Source organism: Anarrhichthys ocellatus, unplaced genomic scaffold, assembly GCF_004355925.1.
Source record: "Anarrhichthys ocellatus isolate YVR2014 unplaced genomic scaffold, GSC_Weel_1.0 scaffold74, whole genome shotgun sequence".
Classification (NCBI taxonomy): Eukaryota; Metazoa; Chordata; class Actinopteri; order Perciformes; family Anarhichadidae; genus Anarrhichthys; species Anarrhichthys ocellatus.
In genome coordinates, this window is record NW_022280104.1 from 281,808 (window position 1) to 296,612 (window position 14,805).

At 42.7% G+C, this 14,805-nt stretch overlaps 1 protein-coding gene across 7 annotated transcripts in view; it reads left to right on the forward strand.

The window, feature by feature from the left end:
* Positions 1 to 14,805, forward strand: part of triob (trio Rho guanine nucleotide exchange factor b) — a 95,288-nt gene that overhangs the window by 74,229 nt on the left and 6,254 nt on the right. For 6 of the 7 annotated variants that reach the window (XM_031873704.1, XM_031873709.1, XM_031873707.1 and 3 more), the window contains 14 exons: positions 7,798 to 8,084; positions 8,193 to 8,363; positions 9,667 to 9,762; positions 10,185 to 10,333; positions 10,517 to 10,583; positions 10,683 to 10,786; positions 10,959 to 11,028; positions 11,208 to 11,297; positions 11,407 to 11,499; positions 11,617 to 11,667; positions 11,768 to 11,845; positions 12,215 to 12,406; positions 12,627 to 12,804; positions 13,008 to 13,891. In XM_031873704.1, the coding sequence (XP_031729564.1) occupies positions 7,798 to 8,084; positions 8,193 to 8,363; positions 9,667 to 9,762; positions 10,185 to 10,333; positions 10,517 to 10,583; positions 10,683 to 10,786; positions 10,959 to 11,028; positions 11,208 to 11,297; positions 11,407 to 11,499; positions 11,617 to 11,667; positions 11,768 to 11,845; positions 12,215 to 12,406; positions 12,627 to 12,804; positions 13,008 to 13,891 (2,510 nt within the window). The remainder of the gene's footprint in view (positions 1 to 7,797; positions 8,085 to 8,192; positions 8,364 to 9,666; positions 9,763 to 10,184; positions 10,334 to 10,516; positions 10,584 to 10,682; positions 10,787 to 10,958; positions 11,029 to 11,207; positions 11,298 to 11,406; positions 11,500 to 11,616; positions 11,668 to 11,767; positions 11,846 to 12,214; positions 12,407 to 12,626; positions 12,805 to 13,007; positions 13,892 to 14,805) is intronic. The other variant, XM_031873710.1, reaches the window with a different exon arrangement.

The window sequence follows — 14,805 nt, forward strand, 5'->3', positions numbered from 1 at the left end:
GTGTGTGTGTGTGTGTGTGTGTGTGTGTGTGTGTGTGTGTGTGTGTGAACATCGCACCAGCTGTGTTTACAATAATAAAAATATTGTTTAATGGTGTCCTGCCAGATTCTTAATATCCTGATAATCACCAACGCAGCAGATTACTGTTAGAAAGGGTGGTATTTTTCTGCATACATAGACACACACACACATACATTCACTCGTCTAATGTGTATATTTGGATACGTCAGACTAGTGAATAGAATAGGATACAATTTGGATCACAAAATGAATAACAAGATAACATGTAAGTTTCATTTTACGTTGTCCCCTAATATTGAATGTTGACAAAGGGTTATATATAAATATAAAAATATTTCTTCTTTTAAAAATGATGCTTTGCAGTGTAGGCTTGATCGTGATGGCTGTATTTTCTAACTCCATCCCATCTGAACTCCCATCTTTAGAAGTCAACCTGCAACTACAAAACCCCTGAACATGTATTTGGTTCCAGTTCCCAGTTGCTGGCTCAGATGGCTGCTAGGTGTTGTTGTGGTGGTTGTAATGCTTTCTTCACACAGACCTGAGTTTTGACACTAGGTACGTTGGTGTTATGAGCCGCTGTCATTTCTTTCCCTCTTTATTCTGGAAGGATGGGTGGGAGCTGCACTGCTTGTTAGAAAGGGTGGTATTTTTCTGTAGTATAGAATTCAAATATTTTGCTGGCAGTCTCTTTGAAGTCGATATGTGAAAGGTTTGGATTTGTGTTGAAAATGATAGGATGCCTGGATTGTACATACAGAAACTGACAACTTTGGAATTAGCTGAATGATTTACTGGTACGGCACAGAAAGAGGGGTAGAATTTCCCAACTACTTATTTTACACTTTTGACAGCAGCTCCACTGTTTCCATGGCTGTTTGGCTCATGTTTTTATCTGTCTTTCTTTGGTCCCTTTTTTGTGCCTAACCAGCCCTCACTGTTTGTATCTGTGTGGTCAGTAGGAGTGATGAAAGGAGCATCTCTCTACAGGGGTTTCTGTGCTTAAAAAAAGGCTGTTGCTGAGGACGAGAAAGACGAGGATGACAAAAAACGTCTTTGCTACTTTGTCAGCTTTTTGTATTTACCGGCCAACCATCTACGCCACTTTGTCCTAAATTGTGGAAGGGTGACGGTCTAGTGACGGGATTAGTGTTCTCGGAGACATCTCCCCTTTTCCTGCTGTGTCCCACACACAGGAATAATTGACTGTTGGTGGCCAATGTCTGGACTAACAGAATAGGGTAGAATGAAATGGTTCACATTCAGAAGGATTAGCCTGCAAAGCATATAGCTGGCAGCTGGTTGTCTGCTCTGATTAGAGGATGTGTGAAATAACAGTAGTTAACGCTGTATGTGCTCAGTGTGTGCGTGTGTTTTCTAAATGTTTCATCAAGTCCTGTGTTGTGCAAACCTACACAGTCCTGTTAAATCGGGCTTTCGAGCACTTTCATTTGCACTCTAATCACATTTTCAGTTTGATTACTGGAATTCCCCTGTTTACCGAAGCATGAAGGTTGACTGTCAGTGCCTCTCATAATGAAATAAATACAAAGGTACCAACAAGGTAATGTCGGTGTTATTGATTAAAGACTCTGCTAGGAGCAGGGAAGTGTATGAACGAGTGTGTGCGTGTTCCTACAGGATAGAGTGTGTTTAGAGCCCATGGAGACAAACACACATTCACAGTTAAACAGGGAGATCTTTGTGCATCTAGCCTGAATTGCTGATCTAGACTGCACAGTGTGTCAGATGAAGTGAAGATGTAGGAAAACAGAATTAAGGTTTGAATATATATATATTTACAAATAAAAAAACAATTGGAGATTCAGATTTTCAGAAGAATGATCTGAAATTCATAACCAACCACTGAATATGAAACACTTAACACTTTGCTGTTCACTTCTCTCGGATTTCATAACCAAGTCTATATTTGTTCCAGGCATACTGCACAACTTCTATGCATCCCAATGCCTGTAAAATATGCACCCGCCCACACAAACGGAGTGGGTGCTTCTACAAAGGGTAATACGGTAGATGTGCTGCATGTTTACAGACATACCCTTGGAACAGAGAGGCACAGTGGAGGCTTGCCCAATATCCTCACAGCAGCCCACTCACAGGAGAGGGAGGGAAGGAGAGACAAAGAGAGAGAGAAAACATCCTACTCTCTAATGCTTCATTTGACTTTTTCCTTTTCCTCACTCTGGACTTCACACTTTCTCTCTCTGGAATTTCAGCTACGCAGTTACTTTAGATTTAGTTTTATTTTATTCCTAATTACGAGTTATTTAAAAAACAATTTTAGGTTCTGCATAGGAATAGTCATCGTATACCTGTGGAGATGCTGTGAGGGAAAATGTCAATTCAGAATCTGGAGGCTTGATATTTGGCTGACATGGCCCGTGGAATTCAGTCCCTCGTGTCTCTAAACCCATTTTGCTCCATGGATTCAGCACAGGGAGGAACCTCTGACAACTGCAAGTTCTGGCTGCTGGACCTTGGTAGGTGCCTCAGTCATGTGTAACACATGAGTAATGACATAATGTGCAGAGCACAAGTCATTTCTTGCTCTTCTACTTCTAGCAGGGTAGGTTTTGCTTCTTATTGGCTTGTTATGTGAAGATAACATTGTTTTAATACTATACAGTTGAAAAAGACAGGAAAATTGTCTCAGAAAAAATACAAAAGCCACAGTTTGGCTTTATTGTTTGATCATCTCATCATGTTGAAGACTGTTCTCTCTTTTAGGCTTGTTTGTTACGCCAGCTATTTCCAGATGGGTTTAACGCAGAGGGCATTTACTTATCAAGTGTGGATTATGTTGTGGCATTATGGCAGTGAAAGTAATTTGTTGAATGCACCCTTATGTGATGAGATATTAAATCTACTGAAATCACATTGACAAGATTATATCTTTGTGCCTGTCTGTATGCCAGGTCAGGCGAGTGCTGCACAGATGGGCAGAGGGTGTTATTGTAGAGCCCAGGGAGAAAAGACAAGAATGAGGTCAAATAGAATAAAGTAGAAAAGAATTGAACAGGACAAATTTGGAGTTTCTCACATTCTCAATCCTTTTTTCTGTTTATTGTTTTCACAGTGGTCCATCTGATAAAGTGTGATAAAGCCTCAGCTAGTTTTGCCAGAATATGTAGCGGGTGGTCTCTAAACGGTCCCATATCTCCCATCCCATCTCCACGCCCTCCCTAACTATGACTGTTGGTGGCAAGCCCTCTCCAGCATTGTCCACATTTTTACCGATCAGCTAGCCAAACTCCCATGGAGCTTTTCCACACCCTGCACCTCCACCCCTGAAAGCTTGTCTCCAACCACACCGACTGATGTTTGTTTGTGTGCGTGTCTGTGTGTTTGTATCGCTCCTCCTGGGGAAGATAAGACCACACGAAAGATTCTCCCCTGGTGACACCTCTGGAATCCCAGGCATGCTTCTGTGGAGCTGCATAGACCTTTGGAATCTCTCCAGCTGTACAACCGCCCCTCCCCTCCCTCCTATACTTAGACACATGCACACTCACAAAGTTGTAAATCTAGCATGCTCTTTGCAGTAGCGTGAATGAGCAGTGACTGAATTATTATGGCGCGTCGTTAGCTTGCAGATAAATTAGCAAACATCTGAAGATGCAGTGGAGAGCATCTGGTGGACTCTTGTTCTGGGTTTTTTCTCAGGAATATCAGCCCACAGAGTTCCGCTGAGAGGATGGTATTATAATAAGGTTGAATACAAATCTAATTTGCCTTTGCATGTTCAGTATCAATGCTGACCTTTCGAGCAGATAGTGATGGCAGTTAATAGATATTTTAAAGTTCGAATGTCCATATGCATTTAAAGTATATATCGCATGTATGTACACACATGCGTATGCATTTACTTTATGTAAACACATACAGTTTGTGTAGCCTGTGCAAAACACTGATGGTACATTGTATAATATATATGAGTATACGTTCATCCCAGTCATCTCAGCAGAATGATGCTCTAATGAGTCCAATAATGTATTCACCAGGAGGTGAACAAAATGCCTCCAATACTAAATTGCTCCAGATAAAAAAGAGATGCTAGTTTACTAATTGAGTCAGCATAATTATTAGAACAACAACAAATATCTTACTACATGGTTTTAAAGGCTGTCGTCTGCAAACTAGAGATTTTTGTTGGAATCCTCAAAAGAATTGAGAAAAAGCTGTTGACTCTGATAAAGAAAAGTTATAGCCGCTCTACGTGTTTACAGAAGATACTGACATGAATTATCTTCATAGGGTTTTTGCTACATTAAATTTAATCTCTTGCAACTTTGAGGAAATGAACAGCAATTCCTTTTTTGTATGTAGTGCCAGTCTATTACCAATATCTAATCTAATATGTGTATTTATTGTTTCTCCTGCATTCACAAGTGGAGCAGGTGTGAGTGTTGGGTCCAGATGTCATCTTGGTGTTTTCATGATGTATTTTTGTAGCAGCAGGATTGAAGAGTATTAAAGAATTATGTCTTAGTAAATTCAGTTTTACTTTTTGAAGCATGGCATAATTCTTTAAATGTAACTCCTAATATAAAAAGGAATGGGGCGGACAAACTCTTAGCGTCACCCATGCAAAGAAACCATGTGTCCCCTATTCTTATTTCCCACGAGTGCAATTCTGACCGGCTGTCTTTGAGGTGTCACGCTTCAGGGCAAAGGGCAAAGGTTATGTCCTCTGTGTGTTTGTGTGTGTGTGTCCCTGGGGTTATATTCTATTGAGGAGGAATGTGTCAGGGCCACTGGCTCCATGTTTCACCCATTTACACTCCTGTTCAGCACGACCTCCTCAGTCTAATCAGAGAACATATATAACACCAGATGCCTGTCTAACTGTCAAAGTGTGAACATTGTATGACACATAAAGGACAAGAGGTTTTAGCCAAAAGCACCACAATAGACATGGTCGTTTATCACTGAAGCTATAAATAATAGTCACAACTTTTTGAGGCATTATTCCATTACAGCTGAAACCACAATGATCTCAATTTCACATTTTGTATTTGAGTATTTCAATGAGATTCAATTACATTGTTTCTCACCAGAACCCCAAATTGGTGTGAACTTACAGAGTAAATATCTGTCTGCTTAACTTGCCCGACAGCCTTTCATGTAATAGCTAACAAGTACTTGCTGACAGCACAGATGCATGTACGGTTGTGTCCTCAGTGTGTCTCCAGTGCGTCCTGACTTCTATCTCTGGCTCCCTAGTTCATTCCCTTTAAAAGCACAAGTTTTCACTTAGGTGTTAAATTATGAACGCAAGTAGGTGTGTGCTGTAGGTCGTCAGTGTTGTCTGCCAGTTATAGTAAAAATAGCAGAAAAGGGCCTGGTTTACATTAGAAAATAACAGTTGTGTGATGCTTAAGTGTCCAACCCTAATAATTCAAAGGCCTTGTAGGCACATGAACTTTTTGCTCAAAGTATGAATAATGGATAGAATGTGCTGGTGTTATCCAGTGAAGTTACAACATGCAGCACTCATAAAGGAAAGTCGTGATAGTCCTTGGAGACCAGCAACAGTAAATGTTAAGGTATTCTTACAGTATGAAAGAGTTTCCATGATTGCACCTATGATTAAAACATTCCAGGGCAGTATCGTAACAAAGAGTTGTGGCTGTGGTTTTCATTTGGTACTTCAGGGAAGATAAAGGCAGGTCAATCACACAGCTTTCTTAAATTGTATACTAAACAGTAGGTGGAATGTATAGATCTCCAGAGTAGTTCAAGCTTCTCCTTCCCTGCGAGATGGAAAAGCATCTGTCTGACTTTCTGTCTGGTAAAATAAATTCATTTGCAGGATAAAAACAGGACTCGCTTGACTCATGGCTGAAAACAAAATCTTGCACGAAGTATTGCAGAATCAGTGAAAGATCATAACTTTTATTACTCAGGATATACCGAAGATATCTCCGGATGACCCAGACTTTGTCAGAGTGAGATGGTGAGAGGAGCCTCATATAGGATGGCTTTAGGGTCTTAATAGTGTGGGAGACGCTTGTTTGTCTGGGAACTGTGCTTTCTTCTTCCCTTGCATGAGATGTGAGAACACATGCTTCATATCAGCAGAGTGCTGTAAAAAATAAGTCCTCCCAGAGGCTGTATGAATGACACGCCCATTCACATGCAAATGCTGATGCAGATGCATTCATTCAGTCTGTGTAGAAGTGTCCAATGAGAGAAGGCAGAATTTCCACACCTACCCTTCATAAGAGCCATTCTGCTTGGTCATATGGTGGAATCTGTACCAGCTGCATGATTTTAACCACCAGGCTGAAGCCTGAATCTCTCAGACATTTCACTCTTTATTCAAGCTGTAAAATATGGACCATTTAGTCTTGTATCCAGACTTAATATACTTATACTTCATATTTATTCCCATATTTTTCATTGAAGCTCAACAACTCGTGATGCGATGCAATAGGAGGATAGTATCGTCCTTGAGTCAACTACCGCCCCCTCAGAAATGCACTTGTCTTTGCAGCCATTACCTCTCATCAGTCATGTGCTAATCTGCCCAATGAGAACATCAACTCCTGAGATCTTCCTGCACTAAGAAAGAATTTTCTGATTCAGCCAAGCTATAGCTAGAGCTTTGCATTCAAAGTGATAGAAGACATCATTTTATGGAGTGTATTCAGGTTTTAATGAGGATTTTAAATCTGTATGCCAGGAATGTGTCCCAGTTTTTGATAGAAAGTAAGAGGTGCTCTCCTCATCTGCGGGTGGGTGATTGACGAAGTTCTTTATCATACCTATGGGGGGGTATTTTTCTTTACTCTCTTGTATTGGCAGCAGAGTAAGGGATACTCTTAAGTCATGCTGTAATCGTTTGTTGAACTGTGAGGTCTTACAGGAGGTCCATGCTCTGTGGCGTCAGGTCCATGCTGCGTAGTGTGACAGGACACAAAGAAATCCAACCTCAACGTTATCATCTCAAGACTCATTGGTCATATAGCTCGTTGAGCCGGTCGAGAGGTTTTGTTTCCTCATTCAGTAGCATGCAGCAGCATTGTAGATGATTATAAAGAAAACGAGAGAATGTCAGCATAGTGGAGGAGAAAAGGGGGTTAGGCTAAAGATAAGAAGGAGAACAGGAGGGAATGAGCAGACCGGTGAGACAGACAGGTGGATTTATCTTTTAATTATTCAGACAAAAGCCTCAAGTATCCCTTTATCCTGCTTTTTTCCCATCACTCTATCACTAGCCGAAGAACAGCTTTCCTCCTACCGATTCCCTAAGGTGGTGACGCCATCACTGCGAGAACAGCCTGCCTACTGCACATAACACATACAAAGCCTGTACAAACAAACAAAAGCACACACATTTTTATCATGCATCGTGTCTTTCCTCAGTGTTTTCTCACTTTATGCAAACTCACATATGGATATACAGCATGGTGACTATAGTGTCGTTTATGGTTTGAAGACAAATGGAATGTAACAATTGCTGACCACTACATATGCTGAAGTCATTATGTTTTAATATATTGAGGTATATTAATAATTGAAAAGGAAATATTCTATATTATTGCACACTTCTGTTTTTACTGTGTTTACACACATTTGTGATGTGACCAAACATTTTACAGCACCAGACGATTAATCAAATGGCTTAGTTGTTGTCTCGTGTTAGTCAAGGTTCCAATCTTGCGCTTTGATTTCTTTGGTGATATCACAGAATATATTTGCGATCAATATCATAATCACTGTTCTCTTTCTTTTCTTTCCTGTCCCCCTTAGACACCCTGTCTGTATCCAGTAACGACACCCTGCAGCCAGGCTCCAGCCAAACCCTGGGTCCTCACAGCTCACCGGGCCCCAAACGCCCTGGAAACACCTTAAGGAAGTGGCTGACCAGCCCCGTGCGACGGCTGAGCTCCGGCAAAGCTGACGGCCACGTCAAGAAGCTCGCCCACAAGCACAAGAAGAACCGCGACGGCACAAGAAAGAACATGGACACAATGGCCGGCTCGCAGAAGGACTCTGACGACAGCGCCGCCACGCCACAGGACGAGACACTGGAGGAAGTAAGAACAGATAAGCTGTGGATAACTGACAGTGTCACAACACTCAAAGGCACCGTTTTTGGTTGTGACCGACCAGTCGATCATTGCTCTCCTTCTCTCTTTCTGCAGCGTATGCGTAATGAGGGGCTGAGCAGTGGTACCCTGTCCAAGTCTTCTTCATCAGGCATGCAGAGCTGTGGTGAGGAGGAAGGAGAGGAGGGGGCCGACGCTGTCCCTCTACCTCCCCCTATGGCCATCCAGCAGCACAGCCTGCTGCAACCCGACTCCCAAGACGACAAGGTTGGTGACACAGGGCGATCTAAATACATGTATACGCATACATTACTACACAAGGTCACAGACAATGGTGTGCAGAAAACACAATGCACAATACCAACCGAGCCCAGAGTGGTTATGTTTTACGTTAACAAAGTAGATTTATGTGTTCTTATACTGTATTTAAAATGGGCCAAACAGGATTTTTGCCTTTTCTGCAATATGTTTGCACACAAATATGTTATGTGCATTAACTGGGGGAAGGGTTGCTCATGTAAATATAACATAACACAGATAAGTGCAGGCGCAAACAAAATAAGTTGCTCTTCACAGGAAGATGCCTATTGATCCTTTTGAACTTTTAAACTTGAATTATAAATCTAGAAATATTTATTATTTATAATATGTAAATATCAAATATATAAAAAAAATATTAAACCATATTAATCTTAATTTTGGTTTGGTTACATATCGAGGTCCAGACAAAGCTTACAATAACACAACTGAACCTTCACGTTGGCATAAATAACCATTCTTTTTTCTCTTTATTCTTTTGATGGTTGCATGTTCCTCCCTTCAGCATTACGTTGATTTCTCTTCTACTTCTCTTCTTTCCCAGTTTCCCTATCTCTCCATGTAAAATCACTTCATCATCTCTGCTTTGATCCTTCGTCATTGAACTTTTTTTATCTTGCCTTTTTGTTTTCTTTCTTTCACCAAAAGAAATGTCATTCCCGTGAAGTGTAATTGTTCTGCTGTTGCTGAAGTGAACGCTCCATTCACGTGTTGCTGCGGTGGTCTGTTGTTTGTCGAACTAAATGGTGAAATCCAATTAAGTCTGGTTGTGAATAGGGGTTCCTTTTAGCACTTTACCTGCCACCATGCGTCAAACTGGGCTCTGTTCTAGAGGCAAACTTTCTCTTCAATGGAATATTACGCAACACTGTTTGCTGTATATAAGTTGTCTGACCAATCATGGTGCTTGTGCTTGAAGAGCAGTCTCCAATCCCAGAGCTTGCCCTTGACCTAAACCCACCTCATAACTCTTGACCCTGTTTCCCCCCCGAGACCAGTCTGTGATTGGCTCCAACTTGGCCCCCAGTTGACCCTTTTATTAGGGAGATCACACCCACCAAGTCCTTATTTGGACGTGTGGAATATCGGGGTCCAAACTCAACGAGGGTGAGCCTGATCACATACACAGTAGTAGCCATCTAGAATGTTCGACTACTGCACGCATGCAGCTCTGCCAAGTTTTACATTAGTCATGTTTACACCTCAACCGTTCAACTTCTTTCTTTCTTCCATTTTCCGTCTCTTTTTTCAGTCTGGATCTCGTCTGTCCGCTCGTCCCAACAGTTCAGAGACTCCCAGCGCTGCTGAACTGGTCAGTGCCATCGAAGAGCTTGTGAAGAGCAAGATGGTGAGAAAAAAGAAATCATAAACAAAACTCACAAGTACATGGAAATGTGGGACATTTGTACACAGAACAATTCTGATAGATTAATGTACAAGCACACATTTTGTCCCCGGTGTTGTTGACAGAGAATGGCATTATGGCCTACTCGTCATCTGTCAGGACTGTGACTCACTATGCCAGCTGTCCACTGTTCCAACAAATGGGCATTGAACTTTGGCCAATATCACACACATGCCCACTGGGCTTACATACAGTATGGACACATACCAAAGTAAAGATATTACAGTTAAATGAAGCATGCTGTCCAAAAGATAAGATCACACACAGATCAGCTCAGTGACAGTTCTTTCTTTTCTTCGTTCTTCTGTTTTCCCCTTTTGCACTTTGTTCCTCCTCTCCTCGCCTCTGTCCTCCTCCTTCCTCAGTCGCTGGAGGATCGTCCCAGTTCCCTGTCAGTAGAGCAGGGCGACAGCAGCTCTCCCTCCCTCAATCCCTCTGACAACTCCCTCCTCTCCTCCTCCTCACCCATCGATGAGGTGGACGAGCGCAAGTCTGGCTTCTTCAAGAGAAGACAGTGAGTTATGAGCCAGTAGTGTCGTGTTAGTGTTTTGATAAACAAAAGTTGCTCAAGTTCAATCAGTTAATCACGTTTGTCTTTCCTTTGTGTGCTTATATGGAAACATTTCTGATGTTCATCCACAGCTGAGTGCATTACATTTGTATTACACGGTGACAATTGCTGTTTTGTGTCCCTCAGTTATGTGCTTCTGGAGCTGGTGGAGACTGAGAGAGACTATGTCAGAGATCTGGGATCAGTGGTGGAGGTAAACAGACGTTAAAGTATCTCAACATAAGCTCTTAGAGATAGCTTTTTGGGTCTGTGTGTCTATGTTTTACAAATGAGTCGACTGTCCTCTCCTCAGGGCTACATGAGCAGGATGAAAGAAGAAGGAGTTCCAGATGACATGAGAGGAAAAGACAAGATTGTCTTTGGAAACATCCATCAGATCTATGACTGGCACAAAGAGTATGCTGGCAGTCTTCTCCAGTTAACATGCCCTACAAATTCCACTACAAATGTTTTTTAAAGTTGTTTTATCTGCCCCAGTGTGAAGACAGACAACAACAACAAAAAATACAGGCAGTGCCATGTTCCTTGGCAGGTTAACTCATGTGTTTCTCTCTTGATTGGTCCACAGTCTTTTCCTGGGAGAGCTTGAGAAGTGTTTGGAGGACCCTGACAGGCTGGCTCCTTTATTTGTCAAACAGGTTAGAAACCTATTCATTATTGTTTGGCATTACATTTTTTGTTGAAGGGTGGATTATCAAGTTCATTTTATTTATTTTAAAAGAGAGAGAGTAAAGAAATATTATGTTCTAAGCTGTCACTATTTTTTTCTCACTTCTAAAAGCTACCTCTGTTTTCTGTTTTTGTTTTCCGATTGCAGGAGCGGAGGCTACACATGTACATTGTGTACTGCCAGAATAAACCTAAATCGGAGCACATTGTGTCAGAATACATTGACACTTACTTTGAAGTAAGATTGTTTTTACACCTACCCAAAACTACGGACTGTTCTCTCTATGTTATTGTCCGGGTGATCATTATTTCAGTATAGAGATAATAATGTTTGCATCTTTCACCAGGACCTCAAGCAGCGATTGGGCCACAGATTGCAGATCACTGACCTGCTAATCAAACCCGTCCAACGTATCATGAAGTACCAGTTACTACTGAAGGTAACTCCACCATAGTGTTCTTACTTGGCAGGCTGCATTCAAGCTAAGTGAAGTACTTTTCATGTTGAACATGCAGTATTGATCAACGTTTTTCTATACATTGTACGTATTTCACAGGATCTTCACAAGATTTCTAAGAAGGCTGGAGTGGATACGACAGAGCTGGAGGTAATGTAATACCCAGGTTGCAGCTCAAACATTCTTAAAGTGATGATGCAATGAAAATATATTGTTTATGCGTTTGTTTTGCTCTCGTGTTCTGCTGTAGAAAGCTGTAGAGGTGATGTGTGTGGTCCCCAAACGCTGCAATGACATGATGAATGTTGGCCGCCTTCAAGGCTTCGATGTAAGACGGCTCTTTATCCTCTCACAAGTTTGTGCATGTCTGTCTGTGTGTGTGTGTGTGTGTGCTCGGACAACTGCACTGAATGATTTAAGGTATAGATGTAAATAATAGTGTATTCCCTGATAAACTTTAAATTCTGTCAACTGCCACTAGGTGTCAGTGTGCCCTCATTTTTGGAGATATGTTATAAGTTGTTTTAAGTTTGTTTCATGTCCATAAAGCCACATTTACGCAGAATGAACTGTAGGTAGTGCAAATAGTATTAGACATTGCTTATGTCCATGGTACCCCAAATTTAAGATATGCAAACTGTCCTCTACTGTCCCTGTCTTCTTATTTGCTTTATCTCTGCTCTCACTCTTTCTTCAGGGTAAAATTGTGGCTCAGGGCAGACTGCTCCTCCAAGACACCTTCATGGTGTCAGACCAGGATGGAGGACTTCTGTCCAGGATGAAAGAGAGGAGAGTCTTCCTTTTTGAGCAGATTGTCATCTTCAGCGAGCCCATAGACAAAAAGAAAGGCTTCTCTTCTCCCGGCTACCTCTTCAAGAACAACATCAAGGTAAGTGCAGCTCAATAAAGTCGCCCAAAGCTACAGTTAGAGCAAAAAATAAGCCTCCCACAACTGATAAAACAATACTATCAATGTATTGCATGTTCCCATACCGTAGATTGTTTTGTAGCTTCTTAATCAAAACATCTCGCCTTGCCACTTTAACTACTTCCCTACCACTCTTCCTTTCTCTTCCTTCTTCTTCTCTCTTCTTGTCTCATCTCTTCAGGTGAGCTGGTTGGGTTTAGAAGAAAATGCAGAAGACCCCTGCAAGTTCACGCTCACCTCCAGATCATCAAGCGGCAACCTGGAGAGGTACACCCTCCATTCAATGAGCCCTGGAGTCAGTCAAGTCTGGGTCCACCAGGTCAGCCAAATACTGGAGAACCAGCGAAATTTCCTCAATGGTAAGAGAATGATGTGCAAATTACAAGCTTACACCAAAAACATGCTGGCCTTGGTCCTTAAGTGGAAGTTTTATGTTATGTTGCTTTTTTCAACTTCTTCAAACTAAATAATATCCCAAGGTTTTCTGACTTTAATTATGAGTTTTTACTCAAATATGCTTTTGTGATATGAGTGAAATCTTGCCCCTTATCCTTTCCCACAGCTCTAACATCCCCCATAGAGTACCAGAGGAACCACGTGGGTGGTGGCGGGCCAGGCGGTCCACCCAGCAGTAGCAGCAGCAGTAGTACTGGAGGCCTGCCAGGCGGCAGCAGCTCCAACAGTACCACCAACATGGGAGGGGGAGGTGGCGGCGGCGGCTCTGGAGGATCAGGGGACAGCTCCTCTTCTCTGTGCGGCCCTCGCTCCCGACCCTCCCGCATCCCCCAGCCATCCTCACGCCTCCCCCAGCCCGTCCACCACCACCATCCCCCGGGCCCTGAGGGGCCCGACCGATCAGCAGGTATGTGGTCTCCCTGCGACCCTCAGTCCCTCCCCTCTAACCCGTACTCAGACACCACCACAAATGGAGAGGCGTTAGCCTCAGAGGTCCCTAAGATGAGGATGCTGGATAGTCCTCATGGAAGTAACAGTAATAACAGTAACAAGCCATCAGACACCATGGAGGCCAGTGTCAAACTGGGTCTGGGGGGTTGTGAAGAAACCCAGAAACATCAAACAGCTGGTATACCACAGATGGCCGTGGCTCCTCTGAATTTGCCTCTAAAAAGCCCCCGAGTTGGGACAGTTTCTCCTCTCATTTCACCTCAGTCTCCTGGAGGTGGAGGAAAGGAAGCATTTGTCCCCTCCAGCCCAGCTAAAGGTAATTTCTGGGCTATGGTCCCTGCTATGCCTGCCTCTCCCGCCAGCCGGCCTGGTTCCTTCTCCTACCCCAGTGACAGTGGTGGTGGAGGGGACTCTTTGGGCAGAGGAAGCCATGGGATGCCCTCTCATCACCGCAACTCCTCCCACAGTAAGGACATAGACCGCATGAGCACCTGCTCCTCCACCAGCGAGCAGTCCATACACTCCACCCAGAGTAACGGGGTAAGATGCCAAGCCGAGGCCCGGGCTTTAGTGAGGCCTAGAGCTATTCACTAGTCACTAACCCCGCCCTCACTGACTGGCTGTCCGTCAGTCACCCTGCCGCTGCCTCTGAGAATGGCTTGTACATGCAACAACTACTACACTGGAGATTAACGGCTATCTGAGTGCACTAACTTCACCGGCAGCGTGTGTGACGGAGAATTTTCTGGTGCTCCCAGAATGTACTAACAGTGTGGATCTGACTCATAGAGCAACTGTTGTATCTGCCTTCTTAGACTCTCTGAGCTTCAGTATGTGTTTGCTTCTTTACTGCAGCTAATTGCCAGTTTATTTAAAAATCACCATTTCTCTTTGATCTTTTTCATTCATACTTCTACGGGAATATTGTCATGCGATTATCAATGATCACAGAGGAAGCTCTTTCACATATTACCTTCTTTCTCATTTTTTCTTGTAACGGTTAGGCTTCAGACTACACCAGCTGCTGTTTGCTTCACTTCCACCTACTCTGTCTCTCTTCAAGCTGATGGAGTGTCTTCTTTATTTCTTCCTGGAAATAGTTTTTTTGACTTCAACTTCTCTCTCTACTTGGGACCACAAAGTTCCGTATTTCAGCATCTGACCCGAGGATCATAACTTCTGCTTCACATCTTCTCAGAACTAAAATTATTTGTCAGTCATCACTGTGTAGATGTAAAATATTGCTTAAAAACATCTGTTTTTGCAATTCTTCCTGCATGCATCAAGCATAATAGCAGGGTCATTTGTGTGTGTTACCATCAATCAAATCCTGCATTTGATTGGTGTGAAGCTACTGATACTCTTCTGTACTTTCTGTTTTTAGGAATGAATGTGCATGGGTGTATTTGTGTGTGTGTGTGTGTGTGTGTGTGTGTGTGTGTGTGTGTGTGTGT